Below are 23,682 nucleotides of genomic sequence, written 5' to 3'. Positions count from 1 at the left end.
CAAAACCAGGTCTTAGTAGTAATATTAAGTTTGTTAGTGGAAAAAAATTCCAACAAACGTTGGCCATTTTGTTGATTTTACCTACTCCACGAGGACCAATAATTGTATGCCATGTGTTGGTATCTGGTACGTCCTATTCGAGCATTAACATCTCCTAGAAGGTTGCCATATCTGTTGCTGCAATGGTTGTCATTGCAGAATACAATTAATTGTAGAAATCACCTGGTGGTTGGGTAACGTTGACTTCAATTAACTAATAATCTAATTTGCCCATGCCAAGAACGGGCCAGTGAACTAGTCATTCATATATCACTACAAAGAATGATCAGAAACGTTTTGTGTGGCAAAGTAGCTGCAATATCAAGAACAACCATGACTCGAGTCAACGTACTCTCTTTCTACGAATACTGATCAAGGTATATTATAATATCTGCAAGCAAACACCATGTAACAGTATTCATCCAGTATGGAATATCAATAATATGCTAGTCCAAAATATCAACCATCATGCATGAGCTTGTTAGACATACATATAAACAGAAATCAATGTTGTCAATTCTGTTAAATAGTCAATAAATTTCATGACGCTGTTCATTCACAGCTTTGAGTTTCTTGTCGATGATAACAACTCATAATAACAGACATATGACCATTAGTTAATTATTAATTAAGAGGACTTGTAGCTCTTGAAGAAGGTGGAGGTCTTAACAAATTCCTGCTGTCTGATCTGTAGTGATGAGACACTGGCTGCTGATGTGTCAGTTCCCTTGTTTCTGATGTCATTAAGGTTGCTAGTAAACAAAAAAGTAAATAAACACAACAATCGTCAAACTGGTATTTATAGTACAGTACACAAAAGTACATGAGCAATATTGAGGTTGAAACAAATCAAGTTAGAGTGCAGCTGACGTTCTTAGCTCTTCCACAGAAGAGAGCAATCCTTCAGACAAAATTGAAAAAAACCCCAAAAAATTATGCAGTAGACTTGCATCTTTGAGCAAAAGTCATTCTTCAAACATAAGAGATAAACGATCATACAAATAAGCTGCTTAGATGGCATCTGCAATTCACATTCATCCTCACTGTGGTACACATAGTTTTGAATTAGCTTGTTCTTCTCAAATGTACATGGTCCAATATGACCTTCCAATAGTGCAATTTAATATGTGGTAGCATGTGCACTCTCAGTTGTACAGTTTCAAACATTACGTAAACAAGAGCATTTATATCTTGTGTGTGATAACTCTCAGTACTTTCACGATTACAGACTATTTCAGGGGTGTTGCAGACTTTGTGGTCACGTGAAACAACAGTTGCTTTGTACAATTTAGATAGATTTTACAAGTAGTGTGCTTTGAAGGAAATGGCATCTAAATTTGTAATTTAAACAATATTTCATTTCTGGCTTTCAGAAGGCTCGTAGCTGTGAAGCAAGGGTGCAAACACAGCTTCAATTACTAGTTGTTATACATCCCCTCTTGAGATGATGCCTGGGAAAACCTTGTGTAATCTCTTCACCTTACAATGGCAACTTTGCACTCTTTGCCCAGTCAAGTGATTCAGCTGTGTAATCATGTGCATTAGCCCACATAACGCAAAAATGGTCTAGCTACTAAAATCATAGTAGGTATTACTGCCAACCTGTTGCCTAAAGCGCATTCACAGTGTCACAAGCTCCAGCCTTGCTGCCCCAGCTTGAGTTGTTAAACCGAGGCACACATGCATGCACAAGGGGTTACAGTATTGTTTCTATGGATAGACAGACCAAGCGAACAAAGGATGGCCAATTGGAATGCAGCCCATGTGCTCACTGTTATCGCTGCTGTTAACTAGTTAATTATTATAGTGTGTCTGTCGATGTGATGATGTCTTTGCATGCTTTCAAGAGGTATCGAATAGCTATTGGATGCCGACAATCCCACGTGCTAGTCAATGTGTCCAGCCCCTTCTCTCACTCTTCATTGGCTGTGACGAATTAGATTCAAGGTGGATGAACGCACACTAGAAGAATTGCTTCGGTCACACTTGTAGTTTCTTAATTAATTAAGTGCCAAGGGTTCAGCACTTTAGTGCTTCTTAATTGAAATATCCGTTTCACCCTCACTTCCATAGCTATGAACCCATTGTCTTTGCAAAAATGTCTGTCATCATGAAATGCCAAAATTCAAGACATGGTGATACAGAACATGAAACTTGCCTCTGGCTACTCTACATCTCAACATTAAATTCCTGTATAATTGTAGTACGTCAGGAAAAATCACTTTCATGTTGGCCTTTGCAGATGAGCATATCGCATTCAACACGACACTGTGATTTGCAAACATGAACTAGACTGTTCTGGTGAAAGCCCTCATACAGCTTGGTTGTGTTGTGATTGGCTGCTTGTCCATTATCTGTGGATGCCACATATGACCAAATGTGGGTACTGCTCCATGATAACAGATTTTGACTAGACTGAAACTCACACACATTCCAAACTGACAGAGTCACATAACCAAGAAGACAGTGCTTGAACCCCCACTAGATATGTTATTCGCTCAGTCATGTGATTTTCACAACATCTCTATGGCTCATAGCTAAAAGGTGATGACAGGCAAGTCCAGCTGTTGTTGTTAATCACAAACTTATGATTCAGTTGCTTAATCAATTAACTATTACATTAACAGTAAACTTACACGACAGTATTCCAACACAATGATCAATTCTTGGTTTTGGCCACCCACACCTCCCCAATAATGGCCGTAACCTGTTACATAGCAATAACAGCAAAGTACAAATCATACTATCTATTTGAAAGCCATATTATGTACTTGCCACTAAGAAGACGTCCGGTCTTTGGTCTGTTTTGTGTCCATGTCTGATCAAGAAATGGTCCACCCTTTACTGGTGTTAGAGATTGCTTCAAAACATTCTGTTGGTAAGAATGAGAGGCTGAAACAGAACAAGACTTAAAAACAAAATCGTTAGTTAGTGCTCATTACCTTATATACAAAACTATGAACAATATACATACATAAGGTCTTCGTTGTCTAAACATCTGGTGCCTTGATTGCTTGAAAGGAGCAAGAAACAGCATATTTCTGTGAAAGTCAGCTCTCTCACTTTCTCCAGAAACACAAGATACAGTTGAAGAAAAACTGCAATGATTACACGAATCTAAATTTTCAGTAAACATATGCAATATATTTCAGTAATTCACTAACAACCATAAATGACACAACAACCAACTTGAACTTAATGAAGACTTCCATGCATCAACAGAAAGAAATGGTGTTCCCTGTGCAACCAGAAATAGCAAAAATTAAAACTGTGACTCATCAAAATCAGGCAACACAACCAATCCAAATATAAACTGCATAAATGTATGGCAGCTGCCATCATTTCTAACATTTCCTAACCTGCACACTAACTTACAAATAGTCTATTACTGTACTGTTCTAACAAAATGTTATGGCTCAGATGAACACCAAAAGTAACATTGTAAGGTCGATATATGACAGCCATAAATGGCTCATGGGACCGACCGTTCCCAGTTTGCCAAAACTTTGTGAACCGATCAAACAGCTTTTGGAAATTAGTGAGCTTCTCGACGCGTTCCGTAACATCTTTTTGCGCCCTTATATGTAGCTGGAGCACAACTGTTTTCACATAATTTCTGCAAGTCACTATCATCTTCAGTCATGGTCGCTTTAAACTCTTTCTAGCAAAGCCTTAGGAAAGCCTCACACATTTGTGAACTCGGACCACTCTGTTGTAGTGTCGTCTAGGACAGTGCTAGGACAGCGTCAACAGTGCTAGGACTGCACACAATTGATTTTATGATTAGGTCACGTATCCCAGCGTCACTGAAGCGCTTTCCGATTACCTCGCAAAATGTACATGTAAGGTGAAATGCGCCAAGCCTCAGAACAACTCTATTCAACTCATCCGACTTTGCCCAGTAGTTTTCAGCTGCTTTTGCAGCATAGATTGCCTGGTCCACAAGAACAATTACGTCCCTTTGACCAGTTCATCAGCCATCATAAGCAAGCCTTGCAGCAACAGGTCGATCACAGGAGAGTAACCAACAGCACACAGACGTGGTACAATATCACGTACATTCTTGCTAAAGTCATTTCATGATGGTACTGCTTGTATTTGTTCTGAGCTTCCCATAGAAGAGAAACCACACTCATGGTACCAAGTCTAGAAAGCATCCATGTGAAGTCTCTGGTTACTGATAATAGTACGGTTTTTGAGATTTCTGAAGAGAAAGCATGCAGAGAGGTGTAACAACCAGCTTGTTTACCACCAATATACTTATCCGCTTCAAAGTTTTGGTGCGCTTGAGTGCTCTTTAATGAGTTGACTTGAACAATCGCATATTATCAGAAACACACTCTGCACTATCAGAGAATTCATTGAATGATGATGCCATCATGCAATGGGTTGTGTGACTGCCTGTTCTGGTTCCTCTAAGGTGATTATTATCGCAACAAAACATAGCAGAAACATTGGGAACAATATTGGATGGCAAAATGATAGATTTTGTCAATTGCTGACTCACTGATACTGTGCCCAAATTTGTTGAGTGTCTTGATCAGCTGTGTGCTGCCTGTTCTACGGTAACAATATGAACCATTATAGGAAGTGCCAAATGTTTTGGCGGTTTGACTCAACCATTCGATATACACCAGACAATGCCCTGACTAATAGACAATACGTGTCATTTTGCTGGTCTGAGACAAGAAAAATGTAGTTTGAGCTTGCTGTTGAAATATTGTCCGTGCCGGTGGTCGATCCTTTATAAAAGATTAGACTACGTTAGTAATACTGTCATCAGTTATGCTGTGGGATTAGCTGGCTTTCTAAATTTAGTAAATTTTTATCGTTTTAACTTTAGCATTTGGTATTTAATTATCATACATGCATCCATACATCTTATACTGCAATGAACCAGACTAGGAAGTTGTGCACCAAAGGTGGGATACTGTTCTGTCACCCACAGGGGCATAGCGTGGCATGGGCTAGACCAGGCTATACCCCATCATCTATTAGCGTGGTCATAAAATTGTGGACTAAATAAAATACGTGTAAGGACCAAAGCTCTATATAGTATATACACCACCCTTATGTTCAGTCTGTGTCTACGACTGATTCTACCCTATCAGTCAATTAGGCTAAAAGCCAATAAAATGGGCGTGTCCATAAAAGTGGGCATGTCACGTAGCATAGTGAAGTTTAGCTCCCATTTCTAGAGGTCATGCTATGCCCCTGCATGAATCTGTGCTTTGGTCTCTTGTAGGTCTTGTAAAGTCTGTTCGAATATTAGAGAGGACGTGGGGAAAAACCCGTATCTCCTGAAGTGGACGTCCTAGCAGGTTGATTCCAACATCATTGGAAAGCTCACAAGGAGGAGGTTCCAGATCAGTTAATGAATACTGTGATTGGTTCTTTATTACGACACAATTTATAACTTCCTGTATGACACTCACTTGGCCCTGCCCTCCACTTACATTTACACCAGGTGTCTGATAACTTCAAAGCCACCGCTATAACGCCCACTACTTGAAAGCTGACAGGGACGTACTTTGAACTATGGATTGATAAGTAAAACAGCTGTAGCTAGCAAGCTTATGTAGTTGAGGCATTGGTTGAACCTTTGAACCTAAGCGCATAGCTAAACTGGAACCGTTTATTTCACTAGCCGAAATTAACAACGCCCATCTCTGCTCTTCAATTCCTTATCTATTAACCGCAGTTCCCAAGACCTCTCCAATAATTGAACAGACTTTAGCGAAGATGGCCAAGCACCTATCTTACTCTGCAATTGTATTTTATTCCTAAGTATTGCCGAAGCATAAAACGTTTATGGACACAATCATGGGTTTGCACACTATGAATCACACAACTTGGGATGTCGTCGTCTATGTCTGAAACTGCTGCCTTGCACCAATTGACTAGTTGGCCACACATGGAGTGTTGGTAGAGTAGACTAATGTACCAATACGCTGGTTCTTAAAGGGGAAGTAGCAGGTAAAAACTCCATCAATTCATGACAATGCAGACATGGCCTACTGGTTGAATTACACATACATCGACTAACATGTGCTTTCTTCGCATGAGGTTCTTTGACTGCAGTTTCGCACATGTCACCGATCACCTCTAAGTCCATAGTGACTTAATCGCAGTGATGCAACAAGCAGTTACAAAGAACAAAAATCTGAAATCAAAACTGACATGTTCATTGTACTGTAGTGTCACGTTCACATCCACATTATAAAGTTGACAATACCCATTCCAAACCAGTGGCGTAGCCAGGATTTTTTTCTTACCGAGGCAAATTGATATTAATATTAATTTTTTTATTAATATAAAAGTTACTGGGACTGATAATTCATGCATAGGCCTGAGTATAGGGACGCACTCCCACCAGTGAGCTAGATGGCAGTGACTGGGGAGCACTTGCATGGGGGAGACTATGACACGTGATCCTACAAACTCAAACTACAACGGGGCCTCGCCCAACGTAAAACACAGTCTAGTATCCTATGCTTACCCCAAGGCCAACTGAATAGACAGCTGCTTTCTCTTCTTCTTTGGCGGCTCTGCCATAATAAAGCACAGACACGTGATAGAAGTGTGACCTGAAAGTGACCACGTGACAAATGCCACGCCCATTTTTCCTACCGAGGCAACTGCCTCACTGCCTCATGCCTAGCTACGCTACTGCAAACTAAACTCGCAATGATGTGTGTCCATACCTCGCGTATAAAATTATAAGAGTCAGAGACATCTCTGAAGCACAATACAAGATTTGCTGTGAGCTTTGACAACAAGAATCTACAGTTGGCAGCTCTCTGAATGACTGGATATATATTCTTAGTGTCTTTATATAGGCACACTAGTTTCTATTATCTAGATGTACATAGCACAACCAACACGTCATGCACCTGACATTATACTGGTGAAATTCAAATGCGTGGATCATTGTGTGCTGACATCTTTACGTTGAGTTAAGCAGTGTTCTCGCCAGTACTGTCAGTACCATCATTTTGACGGTTGGGACAAAAAAGGGACGTTTGGGAGGGGAAAACAGCAATTATTGACGGTTGGGAACAAAGCTGGACAGCTTTAACAGACGCAGTGTGGGATGTCTTCCTACAAGATCCATTATGGATCTACATTTAAGACATTTACCTCTAGTGGTCTTGATGGTCCCGACATATTATTAGATGAACAATCTCATGACATCTAACTTCTTTGGGCGTGGTCTCTTTGTTAGTGTTTGGGGACAATTCCCATTAACCTTTGACATGGGATTTGTGGTTGCAGCAGGTGTTCTACTAATTACTGTTTATCTTTAATTCCATGTTGTGTACATACACTTTTTGCAGATCTCTTTACAGCTGGATGTATGGATTCACTAAATCGTTATGGTTATAAAACATAGTGATCCTCTCTCACAAAGCACGCTTGCAGCTATACAAATTCTCAGAGCTTCTTGCATGGATTTTACATGATTACGCTAGACTACTAGACACATAGCGTCTTAGTTATGGTCAAAAAGGATAAATGGTCAGAAGGCGTAGCTATGCCTTAGTATACCTATACTATTCATTAAATACTATTCTCTCAAGTTTGAAGGCACAGTAGCCAATGCATATGCACAACTTACTCTTTTAAAGCTCAGCTCACAATCCCAGTTTTAATTTAAGTTAAGTCAACTTGTCATTGTAATAATCTAGTGTATTATCTGTCTGTTTGTGTTATGTTCAACAAGGTTTTGACAAACCGATTTCTCAATCTTTTTCTTGTTGCACGTGACCTAAAATGGGTGGAGCACAGACCATTATCCGATGGCATCCGAAACCTCTACCATGTGTAAAGTTCTCTAGTAGCTTACCGGCGTCCAGCACCTCTTCTTGCACCTCCACGGCTTCTTTTCACATTTCAAGTTTAGGATCCATCGCACTAATGCTTTTGCTTCACCCATTTCCGGGTCATGTGCAAAGAGAACAAGCTCGAGAACGCGCTTCGACGTCCACCAGCAAACTATTTCAAGATGGTAAATGGCAAATGTGTGAATAAGAAACCCAACACACTTGTGGTTAGCTTTCTCAAAATGTCAAGCACGAGAAGCAAAACTGACGTGACGGACAGAACACGGTTCGCATTTCTCTTTGCTAGCCTACACCCGGCATGTCCAAGCGCACGCAGTAGGCAGTGGAAACGGAACCGCCCCTACAAATTTGTCTCAACTGTTGGGAATGCCAGCAAGGGTGGTTCACAGCCTACCACCGGGTGGGTGCTCCCGTCCCACCAGTCACTTTTCTCCCCCTTGCCCTACAGCCTCCATTTAAAAATCGGTGTACTCTAAAAGTCACGAGAAGTCACGTGCAAAACCAGGTTGTGGAAAGGTAAAGTTCATCCAAAATCTCATCTGTCCAGCAGCATTGGCGAGCCGATCCGTCCATCTGTCCTGCCGCACTGTGTGCATATGGACGGACAGACGGAAGCGGCACTAGCGTAATTATATATAGAAGTCGAAATCGCATGCACTCGTCCGGCAGCATCGGCACACCAATCCGTCTGTCCATCTGTATGCACACAGCCCACCCGAGCCTACACCCAGCAAGTCCGAGCGCACGCGGAGGGCAGTGGAAATCAAACACGAGTGGAAATCGAACCAGCCCCGCACTGAGTCTACTTCCTGTCTATAGTATGACACATACAGAGTCAACTTTCTGTCTATAGCACGATGCAACTTCCGCATACAGGACGGCTAGTGCAATTATATATATATATATATATATATATATATATATATATATATATATATATATATATATATATATATGTTAGAGTAAAGACTGTATGTCATAGAACGTGGTACACCCTAAGAAGTTCCCTTGTTCTGCTTCGTTGTGACACAACTTGAAATCGTGGCACATTTTCAAGTTTTTGTGGGTGTCTCTCCACCTGCGTGGTGAATCATGAGCAGTCACCTTTAATAGTGACTAATGAGTGAAATTTCAGTTTACTGTATGTCAAACTTGACCTATGTTTACAGTAGTCCAGAATTTGGGAGATCTGTAGGGCTTTGAGGGAGAAGGGGGAGTTGATTCCCAATTGACCACTATACATATTGTTTGTGAGTGAGCGAAGCGAGCGAGTTTTCTCTAATGCGTCAAAGGGGTACTCTGAGTGTCCGTCTGTGCGTCCATGCGTCCGTGCGTCTGTCCATGCGCCACCACCTCTACCCCCCGGGAATCGTTTAAGAATTGATAAATTCGAATCGTTCTTTGCTAGTTTTGAAGAAAGTAAACATACAATAGTTTACGTCATGTGACATCATCACTAGAGATGTTTCTATGGTAACTATGCTCACTTATGTGACTGCGTTCCACCATCCCTACACCCAGGGGACAGCTGTTACAAATCGATCATTTTGAATAATTGTTTGTTTTCCTCGATGGGTGCCAAAAATTGACACTTCACGTTATGTGACGTCACTCTGTAATTATTGCTATGGCAACAAGATTGAATTAGGCGTAAGTAGCGTTTTTACTTATATAGCGTCTTGTACTAGCTGTTTTTGTGACAGTTAATGCTGTTCTTAGCTGCTAATAATAATTAGCTGATGTAATGAAAGTTAACAACTGCTAACATCGCCATGGAAACATTGCTCACTTACTGCTAGGCATGCGCGTTTTACTGTGCATTGTGCACCACTCCTAACTAGCCACTCTATGAGCGAATTGAAGGAACAGTAGTTTACATGTCTACACCGTTGGTTAGGCGCTTCTCCGTTAGCTTGACTATTGATTTACGTAACTAACTGTGACACTTCATGTGACGTCATCGCTAGACACTATTGACTGAAGAAAACGCGCAAAGTACACAGTTCAAAGAAATTTGAAGAAAACAAGTCACTAACGACAGTAAAGGGTTTATTAATTGTACAAAGCTGTTTCGAACAAAACCGATTTGCTGTCCATTGAGTGCATTCAGCAGTATGTAGCTAATCTACCTGTGCACCTGGCTGATGCCATCTCGCTAGCCGTGGCCGATGCTTTGTGACTGAAATTGCATTGAAATATTTCGCTTGCCGACTGTCGCTCCATAGAGGACGTCTAAATCTAGCTGAGTGAAATATTGATCAAGTTAGACTCATGGTACTTCACACATTAATTATCTAGAGAGTGATCAGTTTTGAGGCAGCTTTCGACAGTTGTGAGCTGTATACGTGAGTGAGTATCGAGTTGTGTTGATCGCGGTTATGTAGAATGAGATTTCATTACGATCGATGTGTGAAGTAATAGACACACCTAGAGATGCAACAGTAGTGTTTTGCTTTTTGCCGCTTTGACTATATAAATGCTGCCCGAATCAATGCGTCTGCAAGTTACTACGGTATCTAGCAGCAGTTCTCTTTCCTGATCTTTTACTACATACCGCTAGTGTATTGAACAATGTATTCTAGACGTTGTTTTAAAATTTTACTCTGCAGCTGTATAGTACGTGCTCGCTCGCACAGGTGGGAATGCAATGAGTACCCATTACTATTTTAACAACACCCTGCCATCAAATGTGCAACCAAGTTCCTAAGGGGACTGATGGCGTCTGGTGCCACGCCCACAGAAGGCAGAAGGCTTAGACCTAAAAACAAGTAAATTATAGGGGGATCCTATGTAACGTCTAGGCACAGGACAGGAAGTGTTGTGCCACCTGTAGCTGCAATGCTACTGGCAGTCTATCCTGGTCATGCATCCACCAGTAACATAGCAGTTGCCAACAGAGGTGGATGGAGAGGACTTGTTATCACCCATGATGTCCACTGAAATCGCACGACTTTATTCCCGCACAATTTTCTTCTTTCATGGCAGTCGATCGCTAACTTTTTCTTTTCTACAAAAGCTCTACAAAAGCCCTCGAAGAAGTCATTAGCCCACGAAAGGGTCTCACATTAGGGCCACCTTCTTTAGCTACTATTACTATAGCCTCTGCCTCCCAGACCCGACTAGGGCCGATTCAAGGAGATGTGAGGATTGGAGCTTGAATTGACGCTACACGGGTCTGGAAGGCCGAGGCTACGATTACTAGAGAGACATGAAACCAATAAACAGAAACTATTTTCCAACCTTTCCGCTTCCAAACGAAACAGTCTGTCTTGGAGGTAAACAACGTAATGTTTTCTCCGTCATGTGTAGATCTCTGCCCTGTGACCAGTCAGTCGAACCTTCACCAACGGCCATTACAGGCAAATTACCACGTTTCCGTACCCTGTTGGCCACATTCTGAAGCTTTAAAGTCACTAATGTCTCTTTCCACCCTCTTGAATTTCTCCTATGCTCTGAATCTCTTCTCTTGATCATAGCGTGCAACACGACGATTTCGTGTGCTTGATTTCAAATAGCTTGAATACATTTGCGCTCACTGGATGGCAGGCGAGGAGGAGTGGGTACCGCTAACTCTCACATTTGTAGAGTACCCTAAAGGTAATTCTTACTCCCTGTATAGCTTATGCTCTAACGTCCGCTTGCTGTTTAGGAGATTTGACTGGAAAATGTCTCGCTGCAATCAGTTTGACACCCGTCTGCATTCTCGTCGGGCTTGCTACGTTGCTTTTGCTGAAGCGAGATCTTCATACGGTCTGTCTGCTTACATATATATTTAAATGCCTAACTCCGTGTCTGTCTGCTAATCTGATCACTTCTACGGTGTTTTGGTTGATGTAATTCGGGTTACTAATGGTTATAGACCCGTCTAGTTTTCTGTTATTAAAATTAGTAGAAAATAAATTTAAGCTTATAATTGGGGTCCTGTACTAGTGTAATTAAATGGAAGTTATCAAGACTGCTTTATTATTGCAGAAACCGATTCATCGATTGTCCTCGTTTTCCTGCAGCTGGTGATCCTCAAGCAGGTGTTTAGGGGTAGATGTAACTTCTAGTTTCTGGGGATGCATATACATTAGTTCAACAAAAGTTGTTACTAATTCCAGTACAGTACCAAGTCATTGGAAATCTGAGTTCATTTTGGTGCTATTAGGCCACACGAATATTAGCTGTTTGACTAGAACGAGCACCAATTTTGGTTAGTGGGCATGTTGTTAAATGAGATTGAACTTTAAATTTAAAACTTATGATGCATTGGGACGTTGTTGTTGTAGTACAGTAGTTTATGGTTGTTTTGGGGGAGACGCCTTGGAGGCACCTGCACAGTGCAAGAGACTGAGTTTTATTGGCGGGCTTCATTGTGTTGTTGAGATAGAGTGCTAATACACTAGTCTATACAATACATTGGCGACGAGGCAAATGGCTGCGATGATCTGGAAAATGGGGCCCTTTGATGAAACTCAAGATGAATGAGAAAACGATGTCGAATGACTAGGGTTTACTTCACTGCGAACAAGGTGACTGACAAAGACCAACAGAAGGCGGTGTTGTTGAGCGTATCTGGCACGCAAACATACAAACTCATACACAACCTTCTCATGCCGCAGACACCAGATGCAGTTGACTATAACGACGTTGTCAAGAGAGTTCAAGAGCATGTGAGACCAAGCCTTCTGTTATTCTACAATGGTTTAGATTTAACAGTTGTAACAGGAAGGAAGGTGATTTTGTGACGGAATGGCGTCAATTATTGGCAGACTATGCCTTTGGGGATACTCTCACCGACATGTTAAGAGATATATTGGTGTGCGGGAAGAGAACATTCAGCTGAGACTCCTGCAAGAAGTCAACTTGACATCTGAGGATGTCATATGGCTTGCCCGAGCGATGGAAACAGCTGCGACGAATTCGCTAGAAGTGCAACAAGGTGGTCTTACATTGACAGTAAATCAAGCACCAGTGGCAGTACATCAAATGTCAAGTAGGAGGTACCATACAAAGATGTTCTCATGGTTTGGGTTGGCATCTTCCCAAGCCATGCTGTTTCCAGACAGCAGAGTGTAGGAAATGCAAGAAATGAGGCCATATCGTGAGAGCATGCCGAAGTCAGTCAAATCAACAAGGAGAAACAAAGGCAGTCCACCAAATAAGCCAAGAAGAGGATTTCCAGGAATCAGAACTTTTAGAGACGGCAATGAATGCTGTACACATAGTGGGGCATAGCAAGGAAGTGGAGCCATGCACTCAAGGTAGAGGTTATGATTAATCAACAGAATGTGGAGATGGAGATAGACACTGGGACAGCAGTAACACTTGTGAATGAAGCTACTTTCAAGGCATTATGGTCTAAACGGAAGGCCCCAGATGACATAGACCACAAGTACAATTACGAGCATATTCAGGGGAATCACTAACTCTGGTTGGTGAAACAGATGTGAAAGTGAGATATGGACAACAGGAGGCTTCTCTGCCATTGATATTGTCAAAGCAAGTGTCGAAATTTGTTCAGTAGAAACTGGATGCAGGCGCTAAAACTGAATTGGGAAGAGATATTCCACCTCCATACCCCTGGTACAGCAGATGAGGAAGGAAGGATTCAGCAGAAGGAGCTTATCAGCAAATACCAGAAAGTATTCAAGGAGGAGATGGGACTACTGGAGGGAGCAACAGTATCAATATCAGTGAGATCAGGTACCACACCTTTATTTTTCAAGCCTAGGTTTGTACCATATGTGTGTGTACAAAGAGCTACTCGAACAGGAGTTGAGATGGTTGGAATGAGACAAAATTATAGAGGCCGTTCGATTATCTGATTGGGCTGCTCCGGTAGTACCAGTTTTAAATAGGACGGTTCAATGTAGACCTAAATAGTTTCTTTACGTTTTGCATTGCGGAAAACGAGAGCTAAAGGTGTATGACGTCATGACTGCGTAAGCGTTGTAGGTTAGACTATCTCTGATTTTGTTTAGTGGCTTTTAATAAAGCCGGTTTTAATAACCTGAAGAAAAATTGAAGCCCTTCACCAGTTCCTCAGTACCAAGTGTTCCCGCCTCTCGCCCTCCTGATTGCATCCAGAAGTCGCGGAACACTTCCTGCCAAGTTCTGAACACGTGCGGCTGAAATCTGCTGCCACGCCTCTTGTAAAGCATTCTAGGGCTTAGCTGCAGTTCTCGATTGGCGACGGTTGGCAGCAGTTTTGACTTCATGCCGCAAGTTCTCATTTGGATTCGCATCAGGTGATTTTTTCGGCCAGTCCAACAGTGTGACGTCAACCTGGCGTAGCCATTGTCTTGTTGACCGAGACGTGTGGATTGGCGCATTGTCCTGCTGGAAGACATAGTCGTTTCCTATCAGTGCTGCTGCATCTGTAAGCATGTGTTCCTCCAGAATCTGTTGGTACACCGTGCTGTCCAAACGACCCTCCAGTTTCACCAGGGACTCCACACCATGCCAACACATTGATCCCACACCATCACACTAGCAATGTGCTGGACTGTACGGTGTACGGCCACATCATTCAGGGAGAAATTCATCACCTTTGCGACGCCAAATGTACAGAGCACCATTGTTTTCTATGCTGACTTTTGACTCATCTGTAAAGAACAGATTTCCAGTCATCCAAAGTCCACAGTGTGTGAGTGGTTGCCCATCCCAGTTGCAAAAGCCGATGGTTTTCTGTTAGCAGTGGTTTTTTCTAGGCCTCTGAGCGTTCACTCCTGTCTCACTGAGACAACGACGGACTGTTCTACCCGACACCTGCTTGCCAGTTTCTTCAGCCAGCTGATACGAGAACAGTTGTGATGGTGCTCTGCAGTTCTGCAGTGCCATTCTGTTCAGTCGATGATATTCCCGGATTGTCGTTGCCTTCCCACATCCAGGTCATTTTTCATAATTGCCTCTGCCATGGGAAAGCTGTTGCAGGCACCGATGAACGGAATTCCTGGAGTGCCGGACAAAAGCTGCAATCTGACGCACAGAGTGGTCAACTGAGTGAAGGGCTTCAATTTTCCCTCACGTTTTCGGACTTAACTGTTTGCGTCGAGGCATCGCTGCAACTCGTCTACTATCGCACGGAACAAGACTCTGCAACTGCATGCAGCTGAACGTTCCAGCTAACTTATCGCATAAGTTTGGCAATCTCAAGGGCAGGTTTTAGTGCAGCTGACATTTTGGAGGTAACAGTTTGAGGTTTTGCTACATTAAAATATGGACCAGAAGTGGCATGTCGGTGTTTTTTGTTGCTGTAACTTTATTCTTTTTTGTCTTAGCGGGATTGTTTTGTAATTAATTAGTATCACATGATTTTTTGAATACGTTCAAATTTGTTTATTGCTTAAAATGGCAAAACAATTCAAATTGTGATGACACGAAATCAATGTGCGAAAACAAATGATTCGCCTTTTTCCATAATTTTGATAAGAGGACCCACAAAATTGTTTTCACTGTTTACTGCAGAGCATTCTTAGATTGCAAGCCAAAAATGAGCGTCCAAGAGCGATGAACGTGTACAAAGACAAGAAAAGTAAAAATGGCCGTCTTCCTTCTTCAAAGCAAACTAGATGCACAGTAGGTAGTCAGTACAGCTGCAATCATGAACTCAAGCTATGTTACATACTAACAGTGGCACGCAATCCATGAAAAAAGAAATTCGAAAAACATTTGGTTTTGCTGGAGAAAAATTTAGTGCCAAAGTTAGGCTACACACAAAAATGCCAGGTGTTTTTTGTTTAAGTCTGTACTCTCTTGGGGTTGTTCAAGTACAAATGCCTACCGTTTGGGGTGGCTCAGGTTCAGCCATTTGTCAAAGGGTAATGGACACTCTCCTTCTGCCCATGACCGTGATCTATTTTATAAATAGACGATATTCTAGTGACAGGACGTTGTCTTGAGGAACACTTGAAGGACCTAGAAATGGTATTACAATGCCTAGCCAACTCAGGATTGTAGCTAAAGCTGGGTAAATGCGCATTTTGCAGAATATAATCAGTTACCTAGGCCATACTATCAACACCCATGGGCTATAGCACCAGACGAGAAGAAAAGTGATGGCTATTCAAGCTGCATCTGAACCCAAACTGTTATGGAGTTACGATCCTCCTTGGGTATGATTAATTACTATGGCCGGTTTTTACCGAAGCTGTCTTCAAGAGTGGCTTCTTTGTATCAGCTGTTGTGCCAGAATGTACGTTGACAGTGGAATGATGAGCATAAGGAAGCATTCAGATGAGCGAAGAAGGCTCTGCAGTCTAGTCAAGTGATGATACATTGACCGAAGGCAGGAAGTCATCATAGCCTGTGATGCCTCATTGCACGGGATAGGAGTCGTGCTTTCACATAGGCTAAACGACAGTACTGAGTGACCAATTGCTTCAGCATCCAGGAGCTTGGCTGCAGCAGAAAGGAGATATGCACAGATAGACAGCAAAGCGCTCGTGTTGCGGTTTGGAGTGAAGTTCCACCGATACTTAAAGTGGAAGAGCATTTTACAGTCTTTACCGACCACAAGCCATTGGTCTCACTGTTAGGAGAGAATAAGGGCATGCCTTTGATGGCATCAGGTCGCATGCAGCATAGGGAATAGTGTTGACCGGCTATCAGTGCAAACTACGTTATTGAACAGGGATGACAAATGCCAATGCTGATGTGCTCAATCGTTTATCTTTGTCTGTTACACCAAAGGTGACAGAGGACCCCAGTGACTCAGTGCTTTACTGCACATCTTGGAAATGGCCCCTACCAGATCGATAACAACTGTACAGCTTCGGCAATTTACACACAGAGATAGATAACTGGCAACTGGCAGGCACTATGTGTTAGTGGAGGGTCGAGAGAAGTGGACTTTGAGCTTCGACCTTACTGGAATCGCCGGCACGAGCTAAGTAGCATGGCCAATGGTGTTGGAGGAATTACATGTGACTGACCCAGGGGTATCTAAAATGAAAAGCCTAGCACGAAGTTACATTTGGTGGCCGGAATTGGATGCGGATATAGAGAAGATAGAAACTCTTGCGGTACATGCCAAGACCACCAGCGATCACCACCAAAAGTGCCTCTTCACCCTTGGGCACAGCCAGAATGTGCGTGTCGAGATTACATATCGACTTTGCTGGGCCATTCTTGGGGTGATGGGTCTTTATACTGTGAGACGCGTACTGAAATGGTTGGAAGTAAACCACTGAGTTCCCCCACAACTGGACCTACCATTTGTGTGCTACAGTCCATTTTTGCGACCCACGGACTACCTGAATCCATTGTCAGTGATAATTAGGCTTTTATGAGCCAAGAATTTGGGAACTTTATGAAAAGCAAGGGAATTGTGCATATTGTGCATAATGCTCATGTAGTTTTTAAAAGTGACTTTAATACGGCCTACAAAGCATTTGTATTACAGAAGTTTTTTGCCAGCGGCATAGGAAGATGTCTAGGAGCAGGGGCTGCACTGCGAACACTATGGGTGTATTAGTAACAGACCAGTTTGTGACCTCTAGCTTGTTTCAAACCTGGACAATCTGCTTTATGTTTCTGATGCCAGTGGTCACACCACGCATAGTTGTGGGTTGATTACAAGGTCACTATCAATCAGCATGAAGTAGACTGTCCAAACCCTAGTCTTGCATAGCCAAACCCGCCCCTTTTATATATTTGTCAGCAGGAAAGGGGTTTGGTGAAATTGCACGACTTGTGTCGGCATACACCCATGCACCCACCAACTTCATGGTGGCTGCTAATCACATTAGCATTAAAATGTGATTGCCAGTACGGAAGTTGATTGCTAGTTATGTATCGAAGCCCATGAACTGTGCTTTGTGTTTGGATTATCTTTTCAGTAAAACGCACAGAGAGAAAGAGCAACTTTGCACTGCTCCGGTGATCTAGAAATCATGGTAGGCGAGCGTGCACATTGTTGGGCAAACCTTGTGGACAAGGTTGATACCGGAACCTGTCTGTGCTACAAATGCCGAGGCAAGCTTGCTTCATTTTGGCAAATACAACTTTGAAAGACTGCGGGAAGAGATAGAAAAGATGGCTCAGACAGCGCTCACCAGACAGTCTGAACAACAGATGTAAGCTATCTATGAGAGTCTTGCTTCATTATTCACTGTTCATTATTCACTGATCATGAACAACCACACAAGCCTTCCTGTAGCTGGGTATCGTCAATGCTAATGAAGAAACTGCTGTACTGTATCACCTATTACCCATCATTGTATTGCTAATATGATTGGCCACCAGGAGGCTAGTGGGTGCGTGAGTGTATGCCGACAGGTTGTTGTGTCACCAAGCCTCCTCTCTCGACAGATATAATAAAGGGTAGGATTTGGCTACGCGAGACTACCCAAGCCCAATGCAAAACCCACATGACATGTTTGCCACCCTAGCAGAAGGAGCTATTCTTCACAAAAATTTTCATGACTAACTACAAACCAGTCTTATCTCCAAATGAGGGTAGAAGCATACAGCCAGCCATAGCTAACAGTGAACACCAGCAAAGAATTGTTCAACTTTACTGTACATATCATTCAGTATCAAGTCTGTGCTTAGCATTAGGCAGAAAGAAACGGACAGTTCTGGCTGGGTTCGTAGGAGTTAGCTGTTACTTGGATGACATCCTAATTATGGGTGAATTAACCAAGCAACAGCATGATGATCAACTCAAGACAAGTTCTGGGCCAGCTGGGTAGAGCTGGAGTCAAACTGAAGAGAAGAGGAGTTTAGCAAAATGTTATTGATATCAAAAATTGATACCTACAAGCACTCACTATGGGATCATTTGGGTCGATGATGTTGTATGCTCTACCAAACTTAAAGTCCAATACTCAAGATATGCAGTCGGCTGTAATAGCCTATTAGGTGTTCCATAGCACAGATTTTACCTGCTTTGCTTAGTCTTTCTCAAAACTAACTTTTGAATATTGCAAATCAGATTTTGATGTTTGTAGAGGTGTCTGTGTTTTTATAATTAACTTGCTGTGCAAGAATTCAAATTTCTTCTTGTGCTTGCTAAGCAATAAGTTGGTTCCTTTTTGTAATTTAGTTATTGAGTATTTGATTGGAACCTTTCCGGAAAAGAAAAGATTATAAAGTCAGGTTTGGTTATTCAGTTGGGATACTACACATGTCTCTTTCCGGAATGCTTGACACTCCTTCTAGCCTGAAAAGGTAGGATTAAAGTTTGGAAAATAGCATCACATGATAAAGTCTTGGAAGAAAACCGCGAACTTGTAAAGGACATGCAAAGTCAGTATGCAAACTGCAGTCCAGAGAACCCAATAGAACTTAGCAGGTGGTGAAGAACTGGTGGCCGAGTCCCAAAACAATGTGGAAGGAGGGTTAATGTTGGGTGATTCTGCAATGCTTTCACTCATTTGCCTTTATGGTGCATGTCCCCTATTTGTCAACATCATGGAACAGCATACTGCTATTGCAACTAAAGCAACAGCTGCTTGCATCGTTATGCACATGCGCAATAGATGACACTTTCCCTATTTTAACAATTTACTGTTCTATTTGTGCGTCTTTCCGTTCTTGTTATTCTTTTCTTGAAAAGCCCAATCGAAGTATGCTCATACAGTAACCTAGCAGTTGATGAAGTATTAGTATTGTATATTTGTATTAGATGGCCTATTTCTTTGGTTTGGTGTTGAATGAGGCAATCAACTTCATATTGAAACACATTGTGCAGGAGTCAAGACCGACAAGAGGTAGGCACCTCGGGGAAGGGGAATAAACTAACTATAATTTTTTGGTCATATAGGTACAGTGTAACACGATAGACTTATACAGAAATAAGGACATCTTATATTTGTGACAATACGGTAATCAGAGATGTAATCAGAGATGTAATCAGAGACACAATCAGATATCAGCCAAATTGAAACTCAGGCTAATTTAAGACAGGCTTATAGTAAAGGCAGACTTAGATGCCATTTGAACATGCTAAGGTTTAGACATGTCAACTATACCACTTGAAAAGCAAGATATGTTGAGATATATAGACATGACTACCATGAGACGCCACTTTAAAAGAGTCAGCTGCTTCTTCATCATCATTGTTGGTGTCATTAAACCTTGCATGTGTGCTGCCCACGCCCACACATGCTCACATCCACGTGACCGCACGAGTAATCATGCTGTGAGTCTTGAAGAAAGCTTGGCTTCTAAAGCGACCAGCTTGTATGCAGCACGAGGTCTTCGATTTTCAGTCTTAATTTGAGATTGGCTTGTATTCAAGGTCTACTTTTATGTGCGACAATACAGTATATGGACTCTAGACAAAGTTGTATTACATATTTGACACAATATCAAGTTTACTCTTCAAAACACTGTAGTCTTGAGGTTCATTGTGATTATTGTGTGCAATATTTTATAAAAATAGATGTGATGAATTTGTATTTTCTGTTTGCCCCAGAGATGAAGAATAGTATGTAGAATACATAATCACTAGAATATCGATATCTACGTATGCATTGTAGCTTCTTTGAATTTGTTTACAGAGATGGGATGTGTCTATGAAAACTGCTGGAAAATTCTATTGGGAAATACTGTAAATCTTTACAGCACCAAGCCTTTTACATATCATCATTAGGACTAAGAAAATTAATGTTTTAAATGTCATGATGTCACGACCATTTATATTAATTAAGCATGTGTGAAGGCTCTTGGGATTTTCAACAAATGTGTAAATACAAGGTACTTGCCATTAATCAGATGTCTGTAAACACTTTTGCTTGTCAAATTTGGCAAGAAATTGAAGTATGGACGTAATTATCAATTACATGGCATTATATTAGTCTCTTTTGACCAACTTCCGACATGAAACCACAGACATTTTTTATAGGTCAATAGTCATGTTTGAAATTTTAATCTTATATTTGATCAGATAATTAATCAGACAATGATCACAAACAACACCAAGAAGTATGATAATTGAAATGTAAGTCAACATAATTGCAAATTTCTAAGTTAGAACCTGCTTTGCTTTCCTGAAGTCTATAATTAACACCTGAAAAGTTAGTTACCCTTCGATTCCACTTCAGAGTCATTTGGGTTTGTGTATACAGAGACTATCAATTTAAGATGCATGTGAACCAACATGGGTGTTCCAACTATATTTCAAATATTGTGTGAACTGAGAATCATTAGCTGCATGTCATATTGCCCTGTAGTTTTACAGGAGATTTTCTTGGAAGCAAACCAGAAATAACGTCTAATCTGGTTCTCAAATGTTGGTTGACTGAACAAGTATATTATTTGTGAATCAGTTTGTTAGGTATCATTTGTCTAATTGTTCAGTCTTCCTATAAGAGTAGAAGCCATACGATATTGATTAGGACTATGTTAACACATTTATTATGATATACTGTAGGTGCTGAAAAGTTGTTCACTGAGTATGGAATGCCATCCAGTCATGCTCAATTTATGGGCTTTTTTGCAGTTTATTTTATCTTGTTTATCTACATTAGGTATGATCATCATTTCTGTCTCAGTTTGCGTAAATAGAACATGATGCTACATGTACTTATATTTTAGGATAATATCACAGGATCGCTGGCAACAGATGTTATGGAAATGCTGCCTCTCGCTGACTGTTGCTTCAGCAGCAGTTCTAGTAGCTTGCAGTCGGTCTGTTTAAATGCATTGTTTCTAGTTTGAGTTGTGGTTGGTTGAATCTGTAGAAATGAATGTGATAACTCATTTTCAGAGTGTACCTCCAATATCATACTGTACCACAAGTTGTGTATGGCTTACTCATTGGTGTATTGATTGGTACAAGCTGGTTCGTAATTACACATGTAAGTTTGCCAGTCATTTTTAAGAAACATGAACTTATGCAAACTATTTGGTCAATATGTTGATGTAGCGCTACATGACACCTCTGTTTGCAATTATTGCATCATGGTGGGTAATGGATGTTTAAATAACTGTGTGTACAGTGTAGCCAGTCATTTCTGTGGTAGGCAAATCAGTGAATTTCTTATGATTCGTGACTGTTCAAGAATTCCTGACATCATGTGGTTTGAATACACGGCCATAAGAAAAGAGTCCAGGTAGAATGGCTGACACATTTAAAGACTCACCATGTCTTCAAATAATTTCTGCATTTCTAGGTTACGAGAACGGAAGACGAACTAAATGCAGTTGGAAGGATTTCAGAGCCATATTTTGACAGCCACAAGTCTTTTAAAATGAGTGAATTTTGGTGCATTACACTGTACAATGTTGATACTGTACTGAAAATGTAGTCATATGGACTCATTAACAAGCACAAATGTAATGTGATGGATATGACATCTATTAGATATCGTACATTGTCATATGAACGACGTAATATTATACATGTATACGCTGAATATGTATCTATTTCAGTGTATCACTTACATGCTTTGTTTTCCATGTAGATTCACTGGGATATCTTACTGCTAGCCTTGCTTGCCAGGCTGGTGAGGATCCAGCAATAATGCAAACTTTGCACTAGAGGGTATGTATACTGGCATATACACTAGTAGATGCCTCTATAACATAATATTGCAGCTCTGATGTCTGACCACAACACATTTTGTTTGGCAATAAGGAGTTTGTGATTACACATAAACTCATAATTTGCTACGTTGCTGGCAATCATTGTTAACAAGGAACCGTTCTGTCAGAGCCAAACAAATTTAAGAAATTCTGCTATCTATCTATGAAAATTAATTAAGACTTTACTTCATGTTTATCATATGAGGTTCTCTACTGACTCTTACGTGCCACACAATACAGAGACAGTGCAAATTACAGTCTAAACAAAACAATTAGTCAAAACCAAAAAGTCATTTACATCACTATTACTTGAGTACAGGTGCACGTACAGCTGCATAAAATCATACTTGTAGTAACCAATACTGCTCTTGACTGAACCTAGCAATCTTGAAAGTGCAAAACGAAGTTTCAGATAAGTACGTAATTGTCACGTGCTCATTGTGACTGCTAGCTCATCATTGTTCAACCAGGTGGTGACAGTCAACTAGACAAACGACTTGTTTTGCCATCGTCAATATTGGGAATTTTAATGTTAATATTGGGTGAAGGAATAGCTGACATTCCATGTGTATTTTCTGATCTTAAGAACTGAATAATCCATGCAATATGTGTGTGTGTGTGTGTGTGTGTGTGTGTGTGTGTGTGTGTGTGTGTGTGTGTGTGTGTGTGTGTGTGTGTGTGTGTGTGTGTGTGTGTGTGTGTGTGTGTGTGTAATATATATACATATATATGTATATATATAATAGCTGTGGGTGACGTCATTCAACGGTTAGTTAGTCATCTCTGCTGTTTTTCAGTCAAATGTCATCTTCCATATGGTCAAGTTGGAGTTGGCATACATTGTGGAATGGAAGCTGCAATTCATACACTAAGTCTAAGGTCTTATATATCTATTTATCATGACAAAGAAGACTTGTGTTGTGTGAAAGAAGACTTCCAGAATGCTTTTGTTGTCGTCTGCTCTTATTGTCCCGTCTTAAACAAGTATTTCCTGAATTATTTCCATGGGTACAGTGGTCATACCACAGCTGGAGAGCTTCGTTTTGGAAATGTCTGCATTTGTCAACTGCTGGTGTCCAGCAAGGGAATCCACTAGGTCCTCTACTATTTTCACTAGTAGTGTCACAATTTCTTGACGATTTTGGGGAAACTCTGGTCCAGAACTTCAACTTTGGTACCTTGATGATGGCACTTTTGTTGGAACACACGAATCAGTCTCCAAAGTACTACAGTCTCTTGCTGTAAACGGTCATACGTTTGGCCTTCATCTGAACTTGGATAA

The 23,682-nt window shown here is 41.2% G+C and overlaps 2 protein-coding genes across 4 annotated transcripts; one reads left to right on the top strand and one right to left on the bottom strand.

The window, feature by feature from the left end:
- Positions 1-387: 387 nt before the first annotated feature.
- On the bottom strand, positions 388-11,426 carry LOC134190595 (uncharacterized). 3 transcript variants are annotated; one of them, XM_062659050.1, is made up of 7 exons: positions 11,265-11,416; positions 11,124-11,201; positions 3,229-3,277; positions 3,014-3,156; positions 2,811-2,947; positions 2,676-2,746; positions 388-791 (listed from the first exon to the last, which is right to left on the bottom strand). In XM_062659050.1, the coding sequence occupies exons 1-7, from the start codon at positions 11,355-11,357 to the stop codon at positions 664-666; spliced, it is 699 nt and encodes a 232-aa protein (XP_062515034.1). In that variant the 5' UTR covers positions 11,358-11,416; the 3' UTR covers positions 388-663. The 3 variants fall into 3 exon arrangements, with proteins under 3 accessions (XP_062515034.1, XP_062515033.1, XP_062515035.1); XM_062659049.1 differs by having other exon boundaries at positions 11,124-11,416; XM_062659051.1 differs by having other exon boundaries at positions 651-791; positions 2,815-2,947; positions 11,124-11,426.
- LOC134190596 (dolichyldiphosphatase 1-like) lies at positions 11,353-22,201 on the top strand. The gene is made up of 9 exons (XM_062659052.1): positions 11,353-11,480; positions 11,533-11,633; positions 19,498-19,582; positions 21,247-21,343; positions 21,411-21,503; positions 21,583-21,673; positions 21,742-21,779; positions 21,839-21,928; positions 21,989-22,201. The coding sequence occupies exons 1-9, from the start codon at positions 11,423-11,425 to the stop codon at positions 22,011-22,013; spliced, it is 678 nt and encodes a 225-aa protein (XP_062515036.1). The 5' UTR covers positions 11,353-11,422; the 3' UTR covers positions 22,014-22,201.
- The last annotated feature ends 1,481 nt before the right edge of the window (positions 22,202-23,682 follow it).

Source organism: Corticium candelabrum, chromosome 15 (genome assembly GCF_963422355.1).
Source record: "Corticium candelabrum chromosome 15, ooCorCand1.1, whole genome shotgun sequence".
NCBI lineage: Eukaryota > Metazoa > Porifera > Homoscleromorpha > Homosclerophorida > Plakinidae > Corticium > Corticium candelabrum.
This window is presented reverse-complemented; position numbering and strand designations above follow the sequence as displayed.